Raw genomic sequence first — 17,500 nt, forward strand, 5'->3', positions numbered from 1 at the left:
TTAGGGCACAAAACAAAAAACATTTTAAAATGCTTTGCAACTGAAAACAAAAATTGGTCTTTAGTCCAGTCCTTTCCTGTTTGTCAGTTCTTCCATTTGGTGCCTAATGAACATGACCCAGTTGTCTTGCTTTTTTCCATTTTCAGAGGCTTATTTAAATGTTTAATTATTTTGCTTTATTTATCTCCACTTGCAGTTAACAGAACAGATTAAAAGCCTTCAGAAAGAGAAGCTCCAGCCTTACAGAATAGAGATCTCTAAAGATGCCAGAAGGGCTGAGATGTTAACGTCAGAATTCGAGGCATCGATCTATACCCCTGCCATGGTAAATCTAAGCTACTCTGATATTTTCCTCCTAAGATTGGTGCATTGCCGTATTCGAGCTGCTGTATGGATCCTTAATGACACAGCGGTGGTTTGTCCTCCCTCTTGTCAGGCCCTGGTTCGCTGTTCTGAAGATGTGATCCACACATTAGCTGAGGTTCTGCCTCCTGGTGATGTCCAGACCAGGGAAGAGTGGGTGCAGGATCTGGACAGACTGAAGGAGAACTTCCACGCTGCTGTTCTGCTCCCTCATCAGACCCTCCGAGCAGTCTCTGACTTCTACCACTACTACAGAAAGGTAGTTGTCCACTTGCACTAATGTCTTATGATACCTGATTGTGCATGCCAACTTTTTATATTATACTGAAGTGGTGATGTAATTGAAATAGACCACAATTAGAAATTCTTTAAATGACAACATTTTCCATGTTTAGCTCCTGTGATGTGCATGTGGTTTGTGTTGTGGTTAGACATTGTCAATTTAATCTGATGTCATGAACTCAATTTCTTTCATCTCAACAGGCCAATAGTTGGTACAACATAGTCCTGTGTGAGAACTTTCTCCAAGACCTTCTGTGGGGTGTGAACTATGACCCCCTCCCCAGGCGGCGCCACCCGCTGGAGATGCCTGTCCCTGTGTGGAGGCAGGCAGTCTGTGACTTCCTGAGAAACAACCCTTCCCCGGACATGGAGGAGCTGGTCCAGCTTGCTCACCTGGCCAACGTCATCCCTGACGCCCACCTACAGCAGACTGGCAAACAGCTATCACAAAGGTGAGAAACTACTGTTGCATAATACTGTTTTATACCACAGTGCGATTTGAAATGCTTTAGGAGGGTATTAACTACAGACTTCCGTAGGTACACTACTCAAAAAAATAAAGGGAACACTAAAATAACACATCCTAGATCTGAATGAATGAAATATTCTTCTTAAATACTTTTTTCTTTACATAGTTGAATGTGCTGACAACAAAATCACACAAATTATCAATGGAAATCAAATGTATCAACCCATGGAGGTCTGGATTTGGAGTCACACTGAAAAATAGTGGAAAACCACACTACAGGCTGATCCAACTTTGATGTAATGTCCTTAAAACAAGTCAAAATGGGGCTCAGTAGTGTGTGTGGCCTCCACGTGCCTGTATGACCTCCCTACAATGCCTGGGTATGCTCCTGATGAGGTGGCGGATGGTCTCCTGAGGGATCTCCTCCCAGACCTGGACTAAAGCATCCGCCAACTCCTGGACAGTCTGTGGTGTGGCGTTGGTGGATGGAGCGAGACATGATGTCCCAGATTTGCTCAATTGGATTCAGGTCTGGGGAATGGGCGGGCCAGTCCATAGCATCAATGCCTTCCTCTTGCAGGAACTGCTGACACACTCCAGCCACATGAGGTCTAGCATTGTCTTGCATTATGAGGAACCCAGGGCCAACCGCACCAGCATATGGTCTCACAAGGGGTCTGAGGATCTCATCTCGGTGCCTAATGGCAGTCAGGACCTCTGGCGAGCACATGGAGGGCTGTGCGGCCCCCCAAAGAAATGCCACCCCACACCATGACTGACCCACCGCCAAACCGGTCATGCTGGAGGATGTTGCAGGCAGCAGAATATTCTCCACGGCGTCTCCAGACTGTCACGTCTGTCACAATTGCTCAGTGTGAACCTGCTTTCATCTGTGAAGAGCACAGGGTGCCAGTGGCGAATTTGCCAATCTTGGTGTTCTCTGGCAAATGAAAAACGTCCTGCACGGTGTTGGGCTGTAAGCACAACCCCCACCTGTGGATGTCGGGCTTTCATACCACCCTCATGGAGTCTGTTTCTGACCGTTTGAGCAGACACATGCACATTTGTGGCCTGCTGGAGGTCATTTTGCAGGGCTCTGGCAGTGCTCCTCCTGCTCTTCCTTGCACAAAGGCGGAGGTAGTGGTCCTGCTGCTGGGTTGTTGCCCTCCTACGGCCTCCTCCACGTCTCCTGATGTACTGGCCTGTCTCCTGGTGGCGCCTCCATGCTCTGGACACTACGCTGACAGACACAGCAAACCTTTTTGCCACAGCTCGCATTGATGTGCCATCCTGGATGAGCTGCACTACCTGAGCAACTTGTGTGGGTTGTAGACTCCTTCTCATGCTACCACTAGAGTGAAAGCACCGCCAGCATTCAAAAGTGACCAAAACATCAGCCAGGAAGCATAGGAACTGAGAAGTGGTATGTGGTCCCCACCTGCAGAACCACTCCTTTATTGGGGATGTCTTGCTAAATGCCTATAATTTCCACCTGTTGTCTATTCCATTTGCACAACAGCATGTGAAATTTATTGTCAATCAGTGTTGCTTCCTAAGGGGACAGTTTGATTTCACAGAAGTGTGATTGACTTGGAGTTACATTGTTGTTTAAGTGTTCCCTTTATTTTTTTGAGCAGTGTATTTGATCTGGTGACTTATCACTGTTTTTGCTTTGACCCTGGCGCTTTCTTTCTTTCAGATGCATGAATCTGTGTAAACTTCTGACCTGTCCAGGTGTAGTACCTATCAACGACCTCCAGTCGGCGCTGCAGTGGCAGTATGAGTTTCTGAGAGCCAGCCACAGGGAAGGACCTAGGCCACACACTAACCTGGCTGTAGGCAGAGTACCTAAGGCCAGTCTCAACATTCCAGATGTGACGTTTAGTCACAGTAGAACCTCTGGTTCCAGATCCGACTGCCACACTAAGGACAACATGCACAGTCACGGCTCTCTCTCCAACCTCAAGCACCATCAGGCCCCTCTGGGTACGTCTCCCTCCAGTGCCGTCTCTGGGGGTGTGTCTGCTGTGGGGAAGCCTCCCTCCCTCAGCTCCTTTGACTCTGGCTTTGATGGAGCAGGAAGTGGCCACATGGAGACAGGAGCTGGGCGAGAGGGATGGGAGGGGCCGTCCAGGGTACCAGGCACCAGGGACTCCATCAGGCCCATCACCAGGCAGCCCAAGATCCACGAGGAGAACATCTCCAGCGTGTCTGACGTTGAGGAGCGCAGGGAGGATTTTGACTTTGGCTCCATGGGCAGCACCTCAAGGGCCAGCATTCAGATCATCCCAAAGATAACTGTGGACTCGATGCATTTTGAGATCAAGCTGAAGCGTTCGGCTACCCTGCCACATAATCCATGGCTCAGTCTGCCTGTGGAAGACCTTGAGAACTCCTACACGGTCACCATCACTCAGAACCCATCACAGTCACCACAGTTGCGGGACGTTAAGAGCCCAAACCCTTCAGAGTGCTACCACCACAGTGACCAATTATCCAACTGGTCCAGAGACCAGCCCACACAGACGGAGGTACAAACCAACCCTCAGAGCAGAAGGGCACAACCCAGCGACAGTATCCTACAGGCACAGGACAGCTTTGATGACTCGGAACTGAGTGCCATTCGGGATCCCCTTTCAAGCACCATCACAGATGCAAGAGATGGGCCCAACTACACTGCAGAGAGCAGCCCCACTCTACTCTGGGATACGTATGACTTTCACAACCCCGAACAGGACAGCTGTGAAAGGTAATGACACATGCTCTTGTCTCCTGACATGGTCCTCATAAGTGCCCATTGTGCCTAGTAAACTGAAAGCCAAAGCACTCATCTTGTTGCTGTTTGATGTTTGCAGGATAACTAGTTCCATGACTGAAGTCTCGTTAAATGACTGGGACCTGAAGGAGCAGGAGGGTCTCAGGAAGGTAGAGGAGATCTTGGACCGGGCAGCTGGAATACTAGAGGCATGTTGGTACAAATGTTAAATGGATTCTCTTCATGCCGATGCAATAAATGGTTTGGCTCCTCAGATTTGCACATTACTGAGATTGTTAATAGTGACCTTAACCTAGGGTTGTGAAATTCCAGGAACATTCAATAAATTCCCTGGTGTTCCAGAAATCCCAGATGGAGGATTCCCAGAATCAGGAGGGAATAAGCAGGAAATCAGAATTCTCAACCAGGATTTCTTGAAATCCAGGAAATTTGAGTTCCTGGAATTTTGCAGCCCTGCCTAAACCATGGCGTAGGCCAAAAGCTTGCATTTGTAAACTCTTCTAACTTTTTTTTTTTTTTTGCAGGAGGAAGAGAATGTGATGGTACAGGAACAGATGTTGGCTGTCCTTCTGAAGACTGAGAGCACGAGCAAACCGTGGGAATCATGGGGCAGTGAGGCGCAGGTAAGTGTGGTAGGTCATGATATAAATGTGTACCTCTAGGTCAGATGTGGATCATGGAACCATTTAAGCTGGTGAACTATGAACAAAGTAGCCCACTGTCCATACATTACAAATTGGATTCTATAAATTATTTATATATTTTTTTGCAATAACAAAATGCACTTGTCAACAAATTATCCCCCCCACCACCCCGGAGATTTGTAAGAAAGTATTGTTTTTACAAGATTGAAAATAGATTTAATTTAATACAAGTTAAGCTTATTTTGTTTGGCGGACTTTAAATCGTACTAGATAATCAGCTGATGGGAATCTCCACTTTTATGTTTCTGTAATTAATAATAACAATGTTTTTGTTTTCTAGATGTCCTCCAGTGACCTTAAGGCACATGGTGTCCTGGGCCTTGATGACAGTCTTGCCTCTGCAGACACTGACAACCAGAGTGAATGCAGGTCACCAGAGGCAACTAGTGAAACTGTGGCCTCAGAACACAGCATGGGCCACAATGGACGGCTGACGGAGACTGGGTTGACTGGTCTGATGTGCCCTCAAAGCAGCAGGGGAGAGTTGCTGAAGGAGCTGAGAGGACTGCATGTTCTGGATGAGCTCATCATGGAGGAGAACCTCAAGATCCACCAGCTTCGACGGGCTGAGAAGCAGTGCCTTGATGAAAAGCCCACTCAATCAGTGGTTTCCCGAAGTACGAGCAAGGAGAGGCAGGAGTTTCTATTAGAACTAGCGAGGGAGAAAAGGGAAGTGGAGGGGATGGAAAATAGCCTAGACAAAGAGATGACAAAAGAATGGCAACTCAAGAGGATGAGCAGAACCAGGAAAGTAGTGAAATGCTCAGTAATGGAAAGGACTTCTAAACTTAACTTGGAGGACTGTGCACTCTGTGATAATCTTATATCCGACAATAGGAGCCAACACCACAAAGTGAAGCACTTGCCATCCTTACCCCAACACTCCATAAACCTGGATCCTAATGAATCTCTCAGTATTACTGCAACCCCATGTCCAGAGTATGCCAAAACCCCTGTATCACAAACATGTGTTCAAAGTGTAAATGGTCATTCCCTACATGGTGACGTTAATATATCCGGCTGTGGTGATGCCATGGTAGTTGACACCCCCAGCTACTGTGATCTTACTGAGCACAATTCACAAGTTTTAACTCTACCACTCACTTCGGATCCCAATGAATCTATTGAAGAGGTTGGAATCCAAAGCCATGAGGGTACAGAGAAAGATGTAAGATCTGGGGAAGCCTTTCAAAGTTGCACACCAGAGACTACCTCCTTTATATGTGAAATGTGCCCTGAACATGGAGCATTTGACCAAGGGGCTAATGCCAACACCCCTGTGCCTAAACCAAGAAAGGCATCTGTTCCTGTGAATGATAAAGGTCAAGAACTCAAAATTCCAACCAAACCCATATATAGAACTCTCTGCCCTGATAGTGATTCCGACCCTAACCCTAGGCTCACACCGCAAGTTGCGCTCAATACTCACCCGAAGCCTAAAGAGCGAAACCTCAAACCTACAAACAGTTCTCCTAATCCTGTTCTGAGTCAAGATGTGAATGAACACAGAAGTGACAACAATGACAAACCCTTCGCTGATCAACAGGCATCCTTATGTAATGACCCTTTGGAGTTCCATGAACAGTCAACGCTAGGCGGCTGCTCTATGGGATCAACATTAACGCTTGTTGACTCTGACTGTGTTCAGATAGAAATCCACTGCTCCCAGAAATCTGAGGATGTGTTAACACATTTGGGATCTAATTCTGAAGAGCTATCTCGTATGTCTGCTGAGGTAACATCTGGATCATGTGAACCAAGTGGAGCTGATAAGTGGAGAGAAGTAGATGTCCCTGATGTGTTTCAGAGGTGTGGTACTGCCAGGAGATCACCGGTCAATCAACCCAATCACCACATCCCCACCAGAGACGTAAGGCTTTAGTTAGACGTCCACATTATTCACCATAGACCTGATTATTATACTGTATCTTTCGGTAAAATGTGAATTATTAGGCTTTATTTATTTTTTAGATGACCAATTTCAAGACCCCTATTGTGCTGGACACAGGGTCTGGTTTGATGAAAGCAGGGTTTGCCGATCAGGACCTCCCGAATACGATATTCCCAAATATCATTGGGCTGCCAAAATACGAGGTAAGGCAACAGCCAAGTATGTGGCATCTATACTCTTGGGCTGTGTTGTTTTTCATCAAGTTACAGTCGTATTGGCCACCATGGCTTTCCCTATGTGCAGACTTTCTAATTTGCCATCAGGAAATAATGAATGGCTACTTGGAACGGGAGACCTATATTGGACATGAGGCTCAACATATGAGAGGAGTCCTGGCACTGAAGTATCCCATGAAGAACGGAATTATACGCAACTGGGATGAAATGGAAAAGGTTGGTGATATATTGTTGACCTTAATTTTATCCAATATTCTGTATGTGCTTTAATGGTGCGTTTGGGAGTACTGATGAAGCCATAGTATCAGACTGGTGGTTTTGACCTTTGACCTCACTGCTCAATTGATTGGTTACAGATTTGGCACCACACATTCCAGCAGTTGCATGTGGAACCAGACGATCACCCTGTCCTACTGACCGAGGCAGCCATGAACCCACTGGAGATCCGTCAGCGCATGGTGGAACTCATGTTTGAGTGCTTCAATGTTCCACTCACCTACGTGGCCATGCAGGCGGTGCTGGCACTTTATGCAGCAGGGAGAACCACAGGTAAAACGAGCATGATTTATATACATATGTCTAGTCGGTTAACATATTTAAGGCAGTTGTATCCCAGAGTAGAGGACAGTATGCTTTCAAAGACCTGTTTAAAGCTAGAATATAAGACTGGCTACTATACATCTACTATTTGGTTGAATCATTTTGAATATGGCAGATAATCATTAGAGTATCTGTCTCCTACTAGGTGTAGTGTTTGACTCTGGGGATGGAGTGAGCCATAGTGTGCCAGTGTTTGAGGGATACTGTTTACCACACGCAGTGCAGCGCTGCACCTTGGCTGGCCATGATGTTACAATGCACCTTAAAAAGGTATTTGATATTAACGCATAATTATCTGTATATATTTGGGACAGGGATTTGGTCTAAAACAATTAGTTCAAAATGATGATCACTTGAAAACAATGTCCATTGACTGTATTGTGTGCCACTGTCCTGTGTACCAGCTTCTGCAGGAGCAGGGGTTCTGCATGCACACTTCTGCCGAGATGGAGATTGTGAGGGAGATGAAGGAGAAATGCTGCCGGGTGTCCCAGGACTATGAATCTGAGCTAACCTGTGGAGGGTCGGCCAGCAGTGCGATGAATTACACCATGCCTGATGGCCAGGTCGTCCACCTCAGCACAGAGCGGTTCAGGTAACCATCTAACAGGGCCCCTGTATCCTCACTCTGAAGACTAAACACTCACCCTAATGAGTTTGGATAATTAAGTGTTCTGCTTTGTCTGAGGTAATTGAGACTAAGAACTAAGTGTTTCCCTTTGCAAACAGTGCCATTTATTGTTCAGTTTTGATTATGGTGCTACCAAGTAAGCTTTTGGATAGCCACCAAGGGTTGGCTAAGATCTGTTAATCGGTGGCGTCTTCCATCCACAGGGCACCTGAGATTCTGTTTAAGCCAGAGCTGATTGGACGAGACCATTACGGGATGCATGAGAGTATTTTCAAGTCTATCCTTAGTTCAGACATTGACCTCCGGCGGAGTTTTTTGGGGAACATTGTCCTATCAGGTACATAGTTTTTGTTTTATTAGTTGCTGAATACTTGTCCACTCATCTGCCAATGTCTGAATGTATTTATTTCCCCTGTGAAGGTGGAAATACCCTGTTGGCTGGCCTGCCTGAGCGGCTTCAGAGTGAAATTAGAACCATGGTGCCTACAGACTTGGGGGAGTGTGTGCGGGTGACAAGCCCTAAGGACAGAGATTTCTCTGTATGGAGTGGAGGTGCAGTGCTGGCCAACTTGTCTTCCTTTGCCTCGGCCTGGATCAGCCAAGAGGAATACGAGGAATATGGCCCCCAGATTGTTTTCAGGAAGTGCTTCTGAGCTGGACTCGCCTGAAATGTATGGGTGCAAGTTCTTACACGTGTGCAATAGAGTATAGTGCCTAGTTTCTATGTCTGTGCTTTTTAAACCTTTTTTATCATTTTCAATGGTGTTGTTTTTGTACTACGTCTTTCATTACTGATGTTCTGCACTGACACTTCCAACGATTTGGTACTTTGAGTGTGATATAAAATGCTTCTACTGTTGTCGGATCAGACAATACTTGAATGTTCCGTTTTATGCTTACTGTGGCAGAAATCCTGTCAAAGGAAGATTGACTTTCTAGCTATAGTGCTTGTCATGAATCCCCTGATCAAGATCTGGCCTTATGTAAAGAAAGGTGACTGATTCTCCTCTGAATGACTCCTAAAAAAGAGTAACTGGGATGGATGTGCCTCTTGAAATATTAGGGTGTTTTTCTACCCTTTTCTCCACTATTTTATTTTTAGGAATATGACAAAAGGCACTTGAACCAGGTATTTTGGTGATGGTAGGGAAACTATCTATGTTTTATTTAAGGGCCCATTTTGAGCAATCTTTTCAGTTTCTGAGGAGCTACTACGACAATACCACGGCTCTAGCAAGGTCAATGACCAGAGCTGTATGTAAATGCCCCCAATTTGAGTATAGTTTGTCGGTTCATTTTTCTATTTTAAGATGAGCTTTCTAAAGTTAATCTTGAAATTGTATGTAAATATTTCTGTTTTTAAATTGGCTTTCTAAAGTTGTCTTGGAATAACTTAACCTAAAATGTCCATGTTACATTTTCTGTGTCCACTTGGTGAGATACTGTAGTTTTCCCTCCAAGACGTGTAGCTAAATCAATGCAGGTGAAGAGTTTAGTATGTTGATGCCACCATGCCTGAATGGTAGACTGACTGTTCATTTTACTTATCCATTTGAGTTTTCCTTCGGTCTTGAGTCTGCACTTAGTGTTGATTAGGGTTTACTTGTCCCAAGTATAAGGCCTATATTGCGCAAGTCCTGAATTTAGTGTCATTATTCAGCTGTATACAATCACTGTTTATTGTGCATTGATCCTTAACATACATTTTTGTTTGATTGGGCCCTTGATTCAATGTACTAACAACCTCTATTCTTGACTGGTATGATTTGTTGGTTCACATTTATTTATTTTCATATTTGACTTTACATGTTTGTTCACAATATATTGACTTTTTTGACTTATGACTATTGAGTGATCTTTCAACTCTTATGAATGGGTCATATCTGACCTAAATGCATGGTTTTTCTAAGTATTTTGACAGAAAATACCTGAACTTGATGAGAATGTTGAGTTTTGTTTCATTGAGGCTACCTGTTAGCCATGTTGGCTATGCCCTTACCATTTTATTGCTTTCTTTGACTTCCTATGGATACTATGGACAAGCAATTGGCCTTATTAGTTTAAATAACTTATTTTGATCAACCCCATTGTATTTACAGTAGACTTACTAGTATCTAGTGTGATTCACTCATTACATAGCTGCCCTTTGATTTTGGCACGATTTTTGCTTGTTCTCTTCAATGTGTTTTTAAAACTGCCGTGTTTTTCTACTCTAAAGAAGTGGGGTTGCCATGTGATCTTAATCACAGGTCTTTTTAAATGGAGGTCTGAAGCGTTCCCTGTGGGAAATGGAAAGGCCTTATGAGGGCTGAAATTTGGAGAGGGATGAATAGTCGGCTCATTTGTTAGTTCTTGGTGGTCAGAGGTAGAATTGAAGTCCCAGCCTCGTTTTTGATAGTATATTCCATGCTCGAGTCTTGCTATGATTTACTTAAACCAAGTTGTATGTCAGGTCTGTTTTTTTAGAATAAATATTTGTATTTATCTGATTGTTGCATGTTTCCGTTACATCCTCCATAAAAATTACCTGCAAAGTAAGAATTATTTAATGAGAAGATTCACCAGTCAGATGTGCATTACACACTGTTACATCCTGTGGCAGTGTTTCATTGGTGACCATGGCAACCGACGGGGAACTCGGAGGACGCGGTGGGGTATTTGCATGATCTCCGTAGCTTGCAAGCTTGAAACATGTCTCGTGCTCAAGCAGAAAGTGTGATAAAAAACATAATTCGAGAAATCGCCCAAGAATGTGCCGGAAAAGGGCATGCTGTGTCAGAAACATTAGTGGCTTTCATGGTAGGTACTAATTAATAACGTGGAAAGCTTTCGGTAACTAGCCGTGTGTGGTAATGTGTCGGTGTTTTACGTTGTCTAATCAATGATTTTTCTATTAGGTAAAAGCTGTTGTGTTGGACCCACGAAATCTATTTAACGTTGATCGGACTCTTACCAAGCAAGATGTTAGGAAACTTGTGGAAGTAAGTGCATTTAATTATAACTAAGACCCTGTGTCAGGTTTGGCTGGTAGCATGCCTGAGATCTTTGCGCAATGGGCTCGACGTCCGTGTTATTCCTTTGCAGTTGTGTGTGGACAAACTCCTGGACCAGGGGAGCCCTTCCCTTGACACAATCAAGATGCAAGTCTACTTCGACATGAATTACACATCTCGACGTAAGTGGTTGCTTTAAAATGCTCAAAGAATGCATTAACTTATGTATAAGGCGTACTAACTAAACCCTAGCTGTTGGGACATGTGTAACGTCTAAGGGTATGGGATACTGGTATTGTACCCATTCATCAGTTTAGCCTCAAAGGTCTTGTTTTGTGTCCCAGGTGAGTTCATTGAGGAGCACCAGCGGGTACTACAGTCAAGGCTAGTCCCAGTGAGTCGAGAAATCACTGACAGCAGAGTGAAAACACGTGAGGATCTGGAGGGCCTTTACCGTAAGATCGTCAGCTATGTTCTGCTGCGCTCGGGCCTGGGTTCTTCCACAGACATCACTACAGTGCGAGAGGCTACAGGTAATCATAAGGACTATTTTAATTTAATTTGTACCACAAGTTAAGGATCACTATTCACAAAGATGGGAAAGGAAATGGTCAATTGTAATTACTGTCCATCGAATTGAGTTTTTACAATGTGGGAATCATCACATTTTCCAGCATTGATCAGTTTGTTCCTATTTTGCTCACAACTGACTGTGTGGTTTTGCAGCTGCCTTACAGAGCGTCTTTCCCCAGTCAGAGCTGGGGACCTTCATGTCCCTCATCAAGAAGGACAAGGAGCAACAGCTCAACGACCTCAGCATGATTGTGACTGGCATCCGTCTCTTCAACAAAGACAGCAGGAAAGGAGGAGAGGGCATAGACGACTGTAAGTTCCAAAACATCACATATATTTTTTTTTGATAGACCTTGATAACTGAAACAATTTCTCAGAGCTCCAAATGTGTATTTCAATTTTGTCCTCGACTTCCATATAGTGCCAGCTATTCTGAATGAAGCCATTCCATCCACCACTAAAGACATTGAATGGGAGCTGGAGCTTTCTCAGAGTTTGGCCTGGAAGTACACATCCTGGCTGGAGAGGCTCCTGGACCCTGAGGTTGAGACCAGAGAATGTATTGTTCCCCTGGACATGCTTAAACAGGCTCTCTATAATGTACGACAACATGAAGCCTTTCTCAAAGTTATTTTGGTGAGTTAGCTAGAAGGTGATGGGCGTCATGACTTCAAGTCAGTACATGAAATTGTCCCTATGAGCAGTTCTTCAAGAGTATTGAGTTGCATAATTTTACCCATTATTCTGATTAAATTCCTCACCAGGCAGATGTCATTCTATGTGCAAAGCAAGTTGAAACCCTACAGACTGAACTAGCGACACGTATGAAGCTTTTGAGGGTCACCGTACATTCAAAGACTGCAGTACCCACTGCACAGGTTTTTGTAAGTACAGTATCTTGCACATATATATTTGAGCTGTTGTGTTATGGGGCAGTTTCCCGGACATAGATTACACCTAGTCCTAGACTCAAAAGCTAACTCGATAGATAATCTCCATTAGAAAGTGCTTTTTAGTCCAGGACTAGGCTTAACCTGTGTCAGGAAAAAGGGCATTTCAATGTCTAAGCCTCAACTCGTGTACTATGTATCCTCTTCCAGCCCCATTTCACAGCTCTGGCAAAGTTCTGGTCAGGTCTTCAAGATGAGATGGTGCTGTTGAGCATCCTGAGTAACATAATGGAGAACCTGCAGCCCTTCCTGGCTGCTCAGTCCCAGCTCTTCCCTGATGGTCAGTTGGAGGACATACTGGGGTTGGAGATCAAGAAGTACGAGCAGAGAATGAAGGAGTCTTCAGGTAAGTACTCTGGGTGCATCCCAAATGGTATACTATTTCCTATGGGGCCTGGTATAAAGTAGTGCACTACATAGGGGATAGGATGCTATTTGGGACGTAGCCTGTGTTTATACCGCCACAGTCAATTACAGTAAAGCACTGCATTTCCTACATCTCTATCATTAGCTAATGATTTTACATGTTTAATTTGTAGTAGATAAATTGTTTTGTTTGTTATTCACCTTGTCAGAAAACCGTATTGACCCCTATGAGATCAAAACACAAGAGTGGCTCTTGCCTGAGACAACAGCCAACTTTGACAAATTACCACTGCAGTACAATGGAATTTGTGGTTATACACTTGTGAAGAAGGATGGGCTTTTACTGCCAGGTATGTGGAGTTTTGGATGTGGCAATTGTATACGTTGTTGTACAACTAATGTTCATTCCCCCCCTTATTGAAAATATTCACCAGAAGTGATGTAATATGCCAACTTGTCGTCTTCTAACTGAACATCCCAATGCTGCATATAAAATAAGACTGTTGTTTCAGGCAACCCAAGCATAGGAGTCCTGAAACATAGGGAGAAATACTATGTTTTCAGCTCCAAGGAGGCAGCTTTAAGATTTGGATCCAAGCCAGATGAGTACATTGCCCATGTGGCAGAGAAAGCAAAGCAGTCCCCTGAGCTTATCCAGCTCCTCCAACTCCACCAACAGTTTGCCTGTGTCACTCCATATCCTGAGGTACAGTGCCTTCGGAAAGTATTCAGACCCCCTGACTTTTTCCACATTTTGTTACTCTACAGCCTTATTCTAAAATGGATTAAATAAAAATCCTTAGCAATCTACCTACACACACTTCCCCATAATGACAAAGTAAAAACAGGTTTTTAGAAAAGTTAGCAAATCTATAAAAAAAAACATATCATACATAATTATTCAGACACTTTGCTTTGAGACTCAATTGAGCTCTGGTGCGTGCTGTTTCCATTGATCATCCTTGAGATGTTTCTACAACTTGATTGGAGTCCACCTGTGGTAAATTCAATTGATTGGACATGATTTGAAAGGCACACATCTGTCTATGTAAGGCCCCACAGTTGACAGTGCATGTCAGAGCAAAAACTAAGCCATGGGGTTGAAGGAATTGTCCGTAGAGCTCCGAGACAGGATTGTGTTGAGGCACAGGTCTGGGGAAGCGTACCAAAACATTTCTGTAGCATTGAAGGTCCCCAAGAACATAGTTGCCTCCATCATTCTTAAATGGAAGAAGTTTGGAACCACCTAGACTCTTCCTAAAGCTGGCCGCCCAGCCAAACCGACCAATCGGGGGAGAAGGGCCTTGGTCAGGGAGGTGACCAAGAACCCGATGGTCACTCTGACAGAGCTCCAGAGTTCCTCTGTGGAGATGGGAGAACCTTCCAGAAGGACAACCAGCTCTGCAACACTCCACCAATCAGGCCTTTATGGTAGAGTGGCCAGACGGAAGCCACTCCTCAGTACATGACAGCTCGCTTGGAGTTTGCCAAAAGGAACGTAAAGACTCAGACCATGAGAAACAAGATTCTCTGGTCTGATGAAACTAAGATTGAACTCTTTGGCCTGAATACCAAGCGTCACGTCTGGTGGAAACCTGGCACCATCCCTACAGTCAAGCATGGTGGTGGCAGCATCATGCAGTGGGGATGTTTTTCAGCGGCAGGGACTGGGAGGCTAGTCAGGATCGAGGAAAAGATGAACGGTGCAAAGTACAGAGAGATCCTTGATGAAAACCTGCTCCCGAGTGCTCAGGACCTCAGACTTGGGTGAAGGTTCACCTTCCAACAGGACAACGACCCTAAGCACACAGCCAAGGCAACACAGGAGTGGTTTCGAGACAATTCTCAATGTCCTTGAGTGGCCCTGCCAGAGCCCGGACTTGAACCTGATCGAACATCTCTGGAGAGACCTGAAAATAGCTGTGCAGTAACGCTCCCTATCCAACCTCACAGAGCTTGAGAGGATCTGCAGAAAAGAATGGGAGAAACTCCCCAAATACAGGTGTTTAAAGCTTGTATTATTATACTCAAGAAGACTTGAGGCTGTAATCGCTGCCATAGGTGCTTCAACAAAGTACTGTAAAGGGTCTGAATACTTATGTAAATGTGATAAATATATATATTTTTTAATAAATGAACAAACATTTCTAAACCTGTTTTTGCTTTGTCATTATGGAGTATTGTGTGTAGATTGATGTGGGAAAAAAACGATTTAATCAATTTTAGAATAAGGATGAAACTTAACAAAATGTGGAAGTCAAGGGGTCTGAATACTTTCCGAAGGTACTGTATGTTCACTAACAGTCATAATTCTTCCATAGCATCTTCAGAACTTGCAGTAATATTTTTTTACCCACTGTTCACTTAAATTTTGTCTCTGTAGATGCAGTCAGGGGAGAGATTGTTGGTAAAACCCATTACAAAGTGTGACAGCAGCACTCAGACAGACACTCATTTGTTGGAGACCAACATTGTGAAGTCATATGAGTGGAATGAGTGGGAGCTGAGGAGAAAAGCAATCAAATTGGTATGTGATTTTAATTGACTCGAGTGTACTGTTTCATTTTATCAGTGGTAGGTTTACCATGGTCTTCTTGCATGGATCTTTTTTATTCAAAAAGGTTCACTTTTATGTCCTGCCTTTGGCAATGGGCATGTTGTTTTTTCAGGCCAATCTTCGTAGTAAAGTGACCCACTCAATGCAGACTAATCTAAGTCACATGAGGAGGGATAACGTCACCCAAACCTACCACCTCGAAGATGTTGCATGCCAGAGCAAGAGGGATGGCAATAGCAATGTCCCCAAGCCTCAGGTTTACCTGGCTGGTCTTCGAGGAGGGAAAACCAAGACTACACATATGATAAAAACAAACTTGACCAGATCAGTAAGTGAATAACTGTCTATCTTCAAGCAATAAAGATAACTTTGATGGAAGTGCCAGTCTATTTGTTTTTAAAAATTGTTTGACATTGTCCTAGGGGTGTTACTGCCCACAGAAAATTGTTGTATGCCAGTAAAAGAAACAGGTCATAGTGTTTGAACTGAGGAAGGATAACATAGAGGGTTACACTTGGTCAAAACAGTGTCTGCCAAAACTGTCCACATAACTGACTGTAGGAGCAGGCATGTGCACAAGACACACAGCCTGTCATAGGCCAAGTTCAAGGGGTATGACCTCCGGTGGCACGGCAAACTCTGACTTGAAAATAAATGCACCCAAAACACCCCGCTCCTCATTACATCCTGGGAGAAGTTTGCAGGAGCTGTCATTAGCTAGCACATTCACAGTGACAAACTAGTATCCAGCTGCAGCTCTGGATGTCTTAATTGCATCAGTATGCTTTTACCCATTCAGTATTATATTACGGTTGAATGCTTTAGTATTGCATGTCATGTTTGATTACATTAGGCTGCCAATGGAATAGTGGTCGTACAATATGAATTATAGGACGTACAGTATCTTAATGTTTGCACCAGTATGAATTGACCCGTTTAGTATTATATATTATGGTTCAATGCTTTAGTATGATATGTTAGGTTGCATTACATTAGCCTTATTCTATTGATAGCATATCAATGGAATAGCAGTCGTACGTCCTAAAATTCGTATTATAATATACATTATCCTACATCTTGATTTCAACCATACAAATGCTTAGAACAAACTGTTTGTGTATAGTAGTTAAACGACAGTCCAGAGTCATTTCTGCCTGTTGGAGTGTTTGTCCGACCTCTAAGGTGTTTTACATGCCAAAGAAAGGGACTTGTAGCGGCTCTGCGAAGAGAAGAAAATATATGCCAAGTGTGGAGGGGAACAAAATTATGGGGGATGGGATGGATGTATGCCGGGTGCAGTAAAAGGCTAGAGGCCCAAAGATATAAAATCACTCATAATGTATCTTATGCAGAGTCTGCAGGGCAGATTGGTGGAACTAAATCAAATCAAATGTCATTTTTATTTAACCTGGCAAGTCAGTTAAGAACAAATTTTTAATTACAGTGACTGCCTACCTCGGACGACGCTGGGCCAATTGTGCGCCGCCCTATGGTACTCCCAATCACGGTCAGTTATGATAGTCTGGAATCTAACCAGGGTCTGTAGTGACGCCTCTAGCACTGAGATGCAGTGCCTTAGACTGATGCACCACTCAGGAGCCCATAGAATTATGTTTGTTATCCTTCAGTGGAACGACAGAAGTTTTATTGCTAACGGTCAGGAGTTTAACAAATATGTAATAGATTTAGAGATCAATCCTGATGTGATATGTGTTCAAGAAACATTGCTTAGACCACATCTTGATTTTATTATTGTTCAATCAGATCTGATATATCAACTGGACAGGATGGCAGGTGTGCTACGTACATAAGGGAAGGTCTTGTATATCGTAATATTACTGTCTCATGAATGTGTGATGGCGGAAATCTACAGTGCAGGTAGTAATAAAGTTATTTGACAAGTGTTGTAAAAATGATCTGTAGCGATGTTGATGAAATTGGGCTCTAGAGAGATATGGTGCGGTGACTTTAATGCACATAATATTTTATGGGGAGGCACACAGTGGCTTGCAAAAGTCTTCACCCGTTTTGGCATTTTTCCTATTTTGTTGCCTTACAACCTGGAATTAAAATATATTTTGGGGGGGGTTTGAAGCAAAAATGTTTGTT

At 43.8% G+C, this 17,500-nt stretch overlaps 2 protein-coding genes across 2 annotated transcripts; both read left to right on the forward strand.

Moving 5' to 3' along the window:
• The first annotated feature begins 974 nt into the window (after positions 1-974).
• LOC139415039 (uncharacterized) lies at positions 975-10,387 on the forward strand. The gene is made up of 12 exons (XM_071162794.1): positions 975-1,097; positions 2,814-3,863; positions 3,970-4,078; positions 4,415-4,513; positions 4,875-6,464; positions 6,566-6,688; positions 6,809-6,937; positions 7,078-7,270; positions 7,467-7,591; positions 7,726-7,916; positions 8,156-8,289; positions 8,373-10,387. The coding sequence occupies exons 1-12, from the start codon at positions 1,012-1,014 to the stop codon at positions 8,603-8,605; spliced, it is 4,062 nt and encodes a 1,353-aa protein (XP_071018895.1). The 5' UTR covers positions 975-1,011; the 3' UTR covers positions 8,606-10,387.
• Positions 10,388-10,643: 256 nt separating this feature from the next.
• Positions 10,644-15,748, forward strand: LOC139415040 (cilia- and flagella-associated protein 206-like). Its single transcript, XM_071162795.1, has 12 exons — positions 10,644-10,751; positions 10,850-10,933; positions 11,037-11,127; positions 11,290-11,478; positions 11,672-11,830; positions 11,940-12,154; positions 12,283-12,402; positions 12,619-12,814; positions 13,044-13,184; positions 13,347-13,540; positions 15,218-15,361; positions 15,504-15,748. Exons 1-12 carry the CDS (start codon positions 10,644-10,646, stop codon positions 15,729-15,731), a joined length of 1,869 nt encoding a protein of 622 aa, XP_071018896.1. The 3' UTR covers positions 15,732-15,748.
• Positions 15,749-17,500: the final 1,752 nt, after the last annotated feature.

Source organism: Oncorhynchus clarkii, chromosome 8 (assembly GCF_045791955.1).
Source record: "Oncorhynchus clarkii lewisi isolate Uvic-CL-2024 chromosome 8, UVic_Ocla_1.0, whole genome shotgun sequence".
In the NCBI taxonomy this organism is placed as follows: Eukaryota; Metazoa; Chordata; class Actinopteri; order Salmoniformes; family Salmonidae; genus Oncorhynchus; species Oncorhynchus clarkii.

What these genes read in the sequence shown, in the direction of transcription:
- LOC139415039 (XM_071162794.1), top strand. Translation starts at nt 1,012, where the DNA reads ATGGAGGAGCTGGTCCAGCTTGCTCACCTGGCCAACGTCATCCCTGAC. An exon ending in GGGCAGCTGGAATACTAGAG is followed by an intron (nt 4,079 to 4,414) that starts GCATGTTGGTAC and finishes TTTTTTTTGCAG; the next exon opens with GAGGAAGAGAATGTGATGGT. An exon ending in ACCACATCCCCACCAGAGAC is followed by an intron (nt 6,465 to 6,565) that starts GTAAGGCTTTAG and finishes TTTATTTTTTAG; the next exon opens with ATGACCAATTTCAAGACCCC.
- LOC139415040 (XM_071162795.1), top strand. Translation starts at nt 10,644, where the DNA reads ATGTCTCGTGCTCAAGCAGAAAGTGTGATAAAAAACATAATTCGAGAA. An exon ending in AAACATTAGTGGCTTTCATG is followed by an intron (nt 10,752 to 10,849) that starts GTAGGTACTAAT and finishes TTTTTCTATTAG; the next exon opens with GTAAAAGCTGTTGTGTTGGA. An exon ending in GTGTCACTCCATATCCTGAG is followed by an intron (nt 13,541 to 15,217) that starts GTACAGTGCCTT and finishes TTGTCTCTGTAG; the next exon opens with ATGCAGTCAGGGGAGAGATT.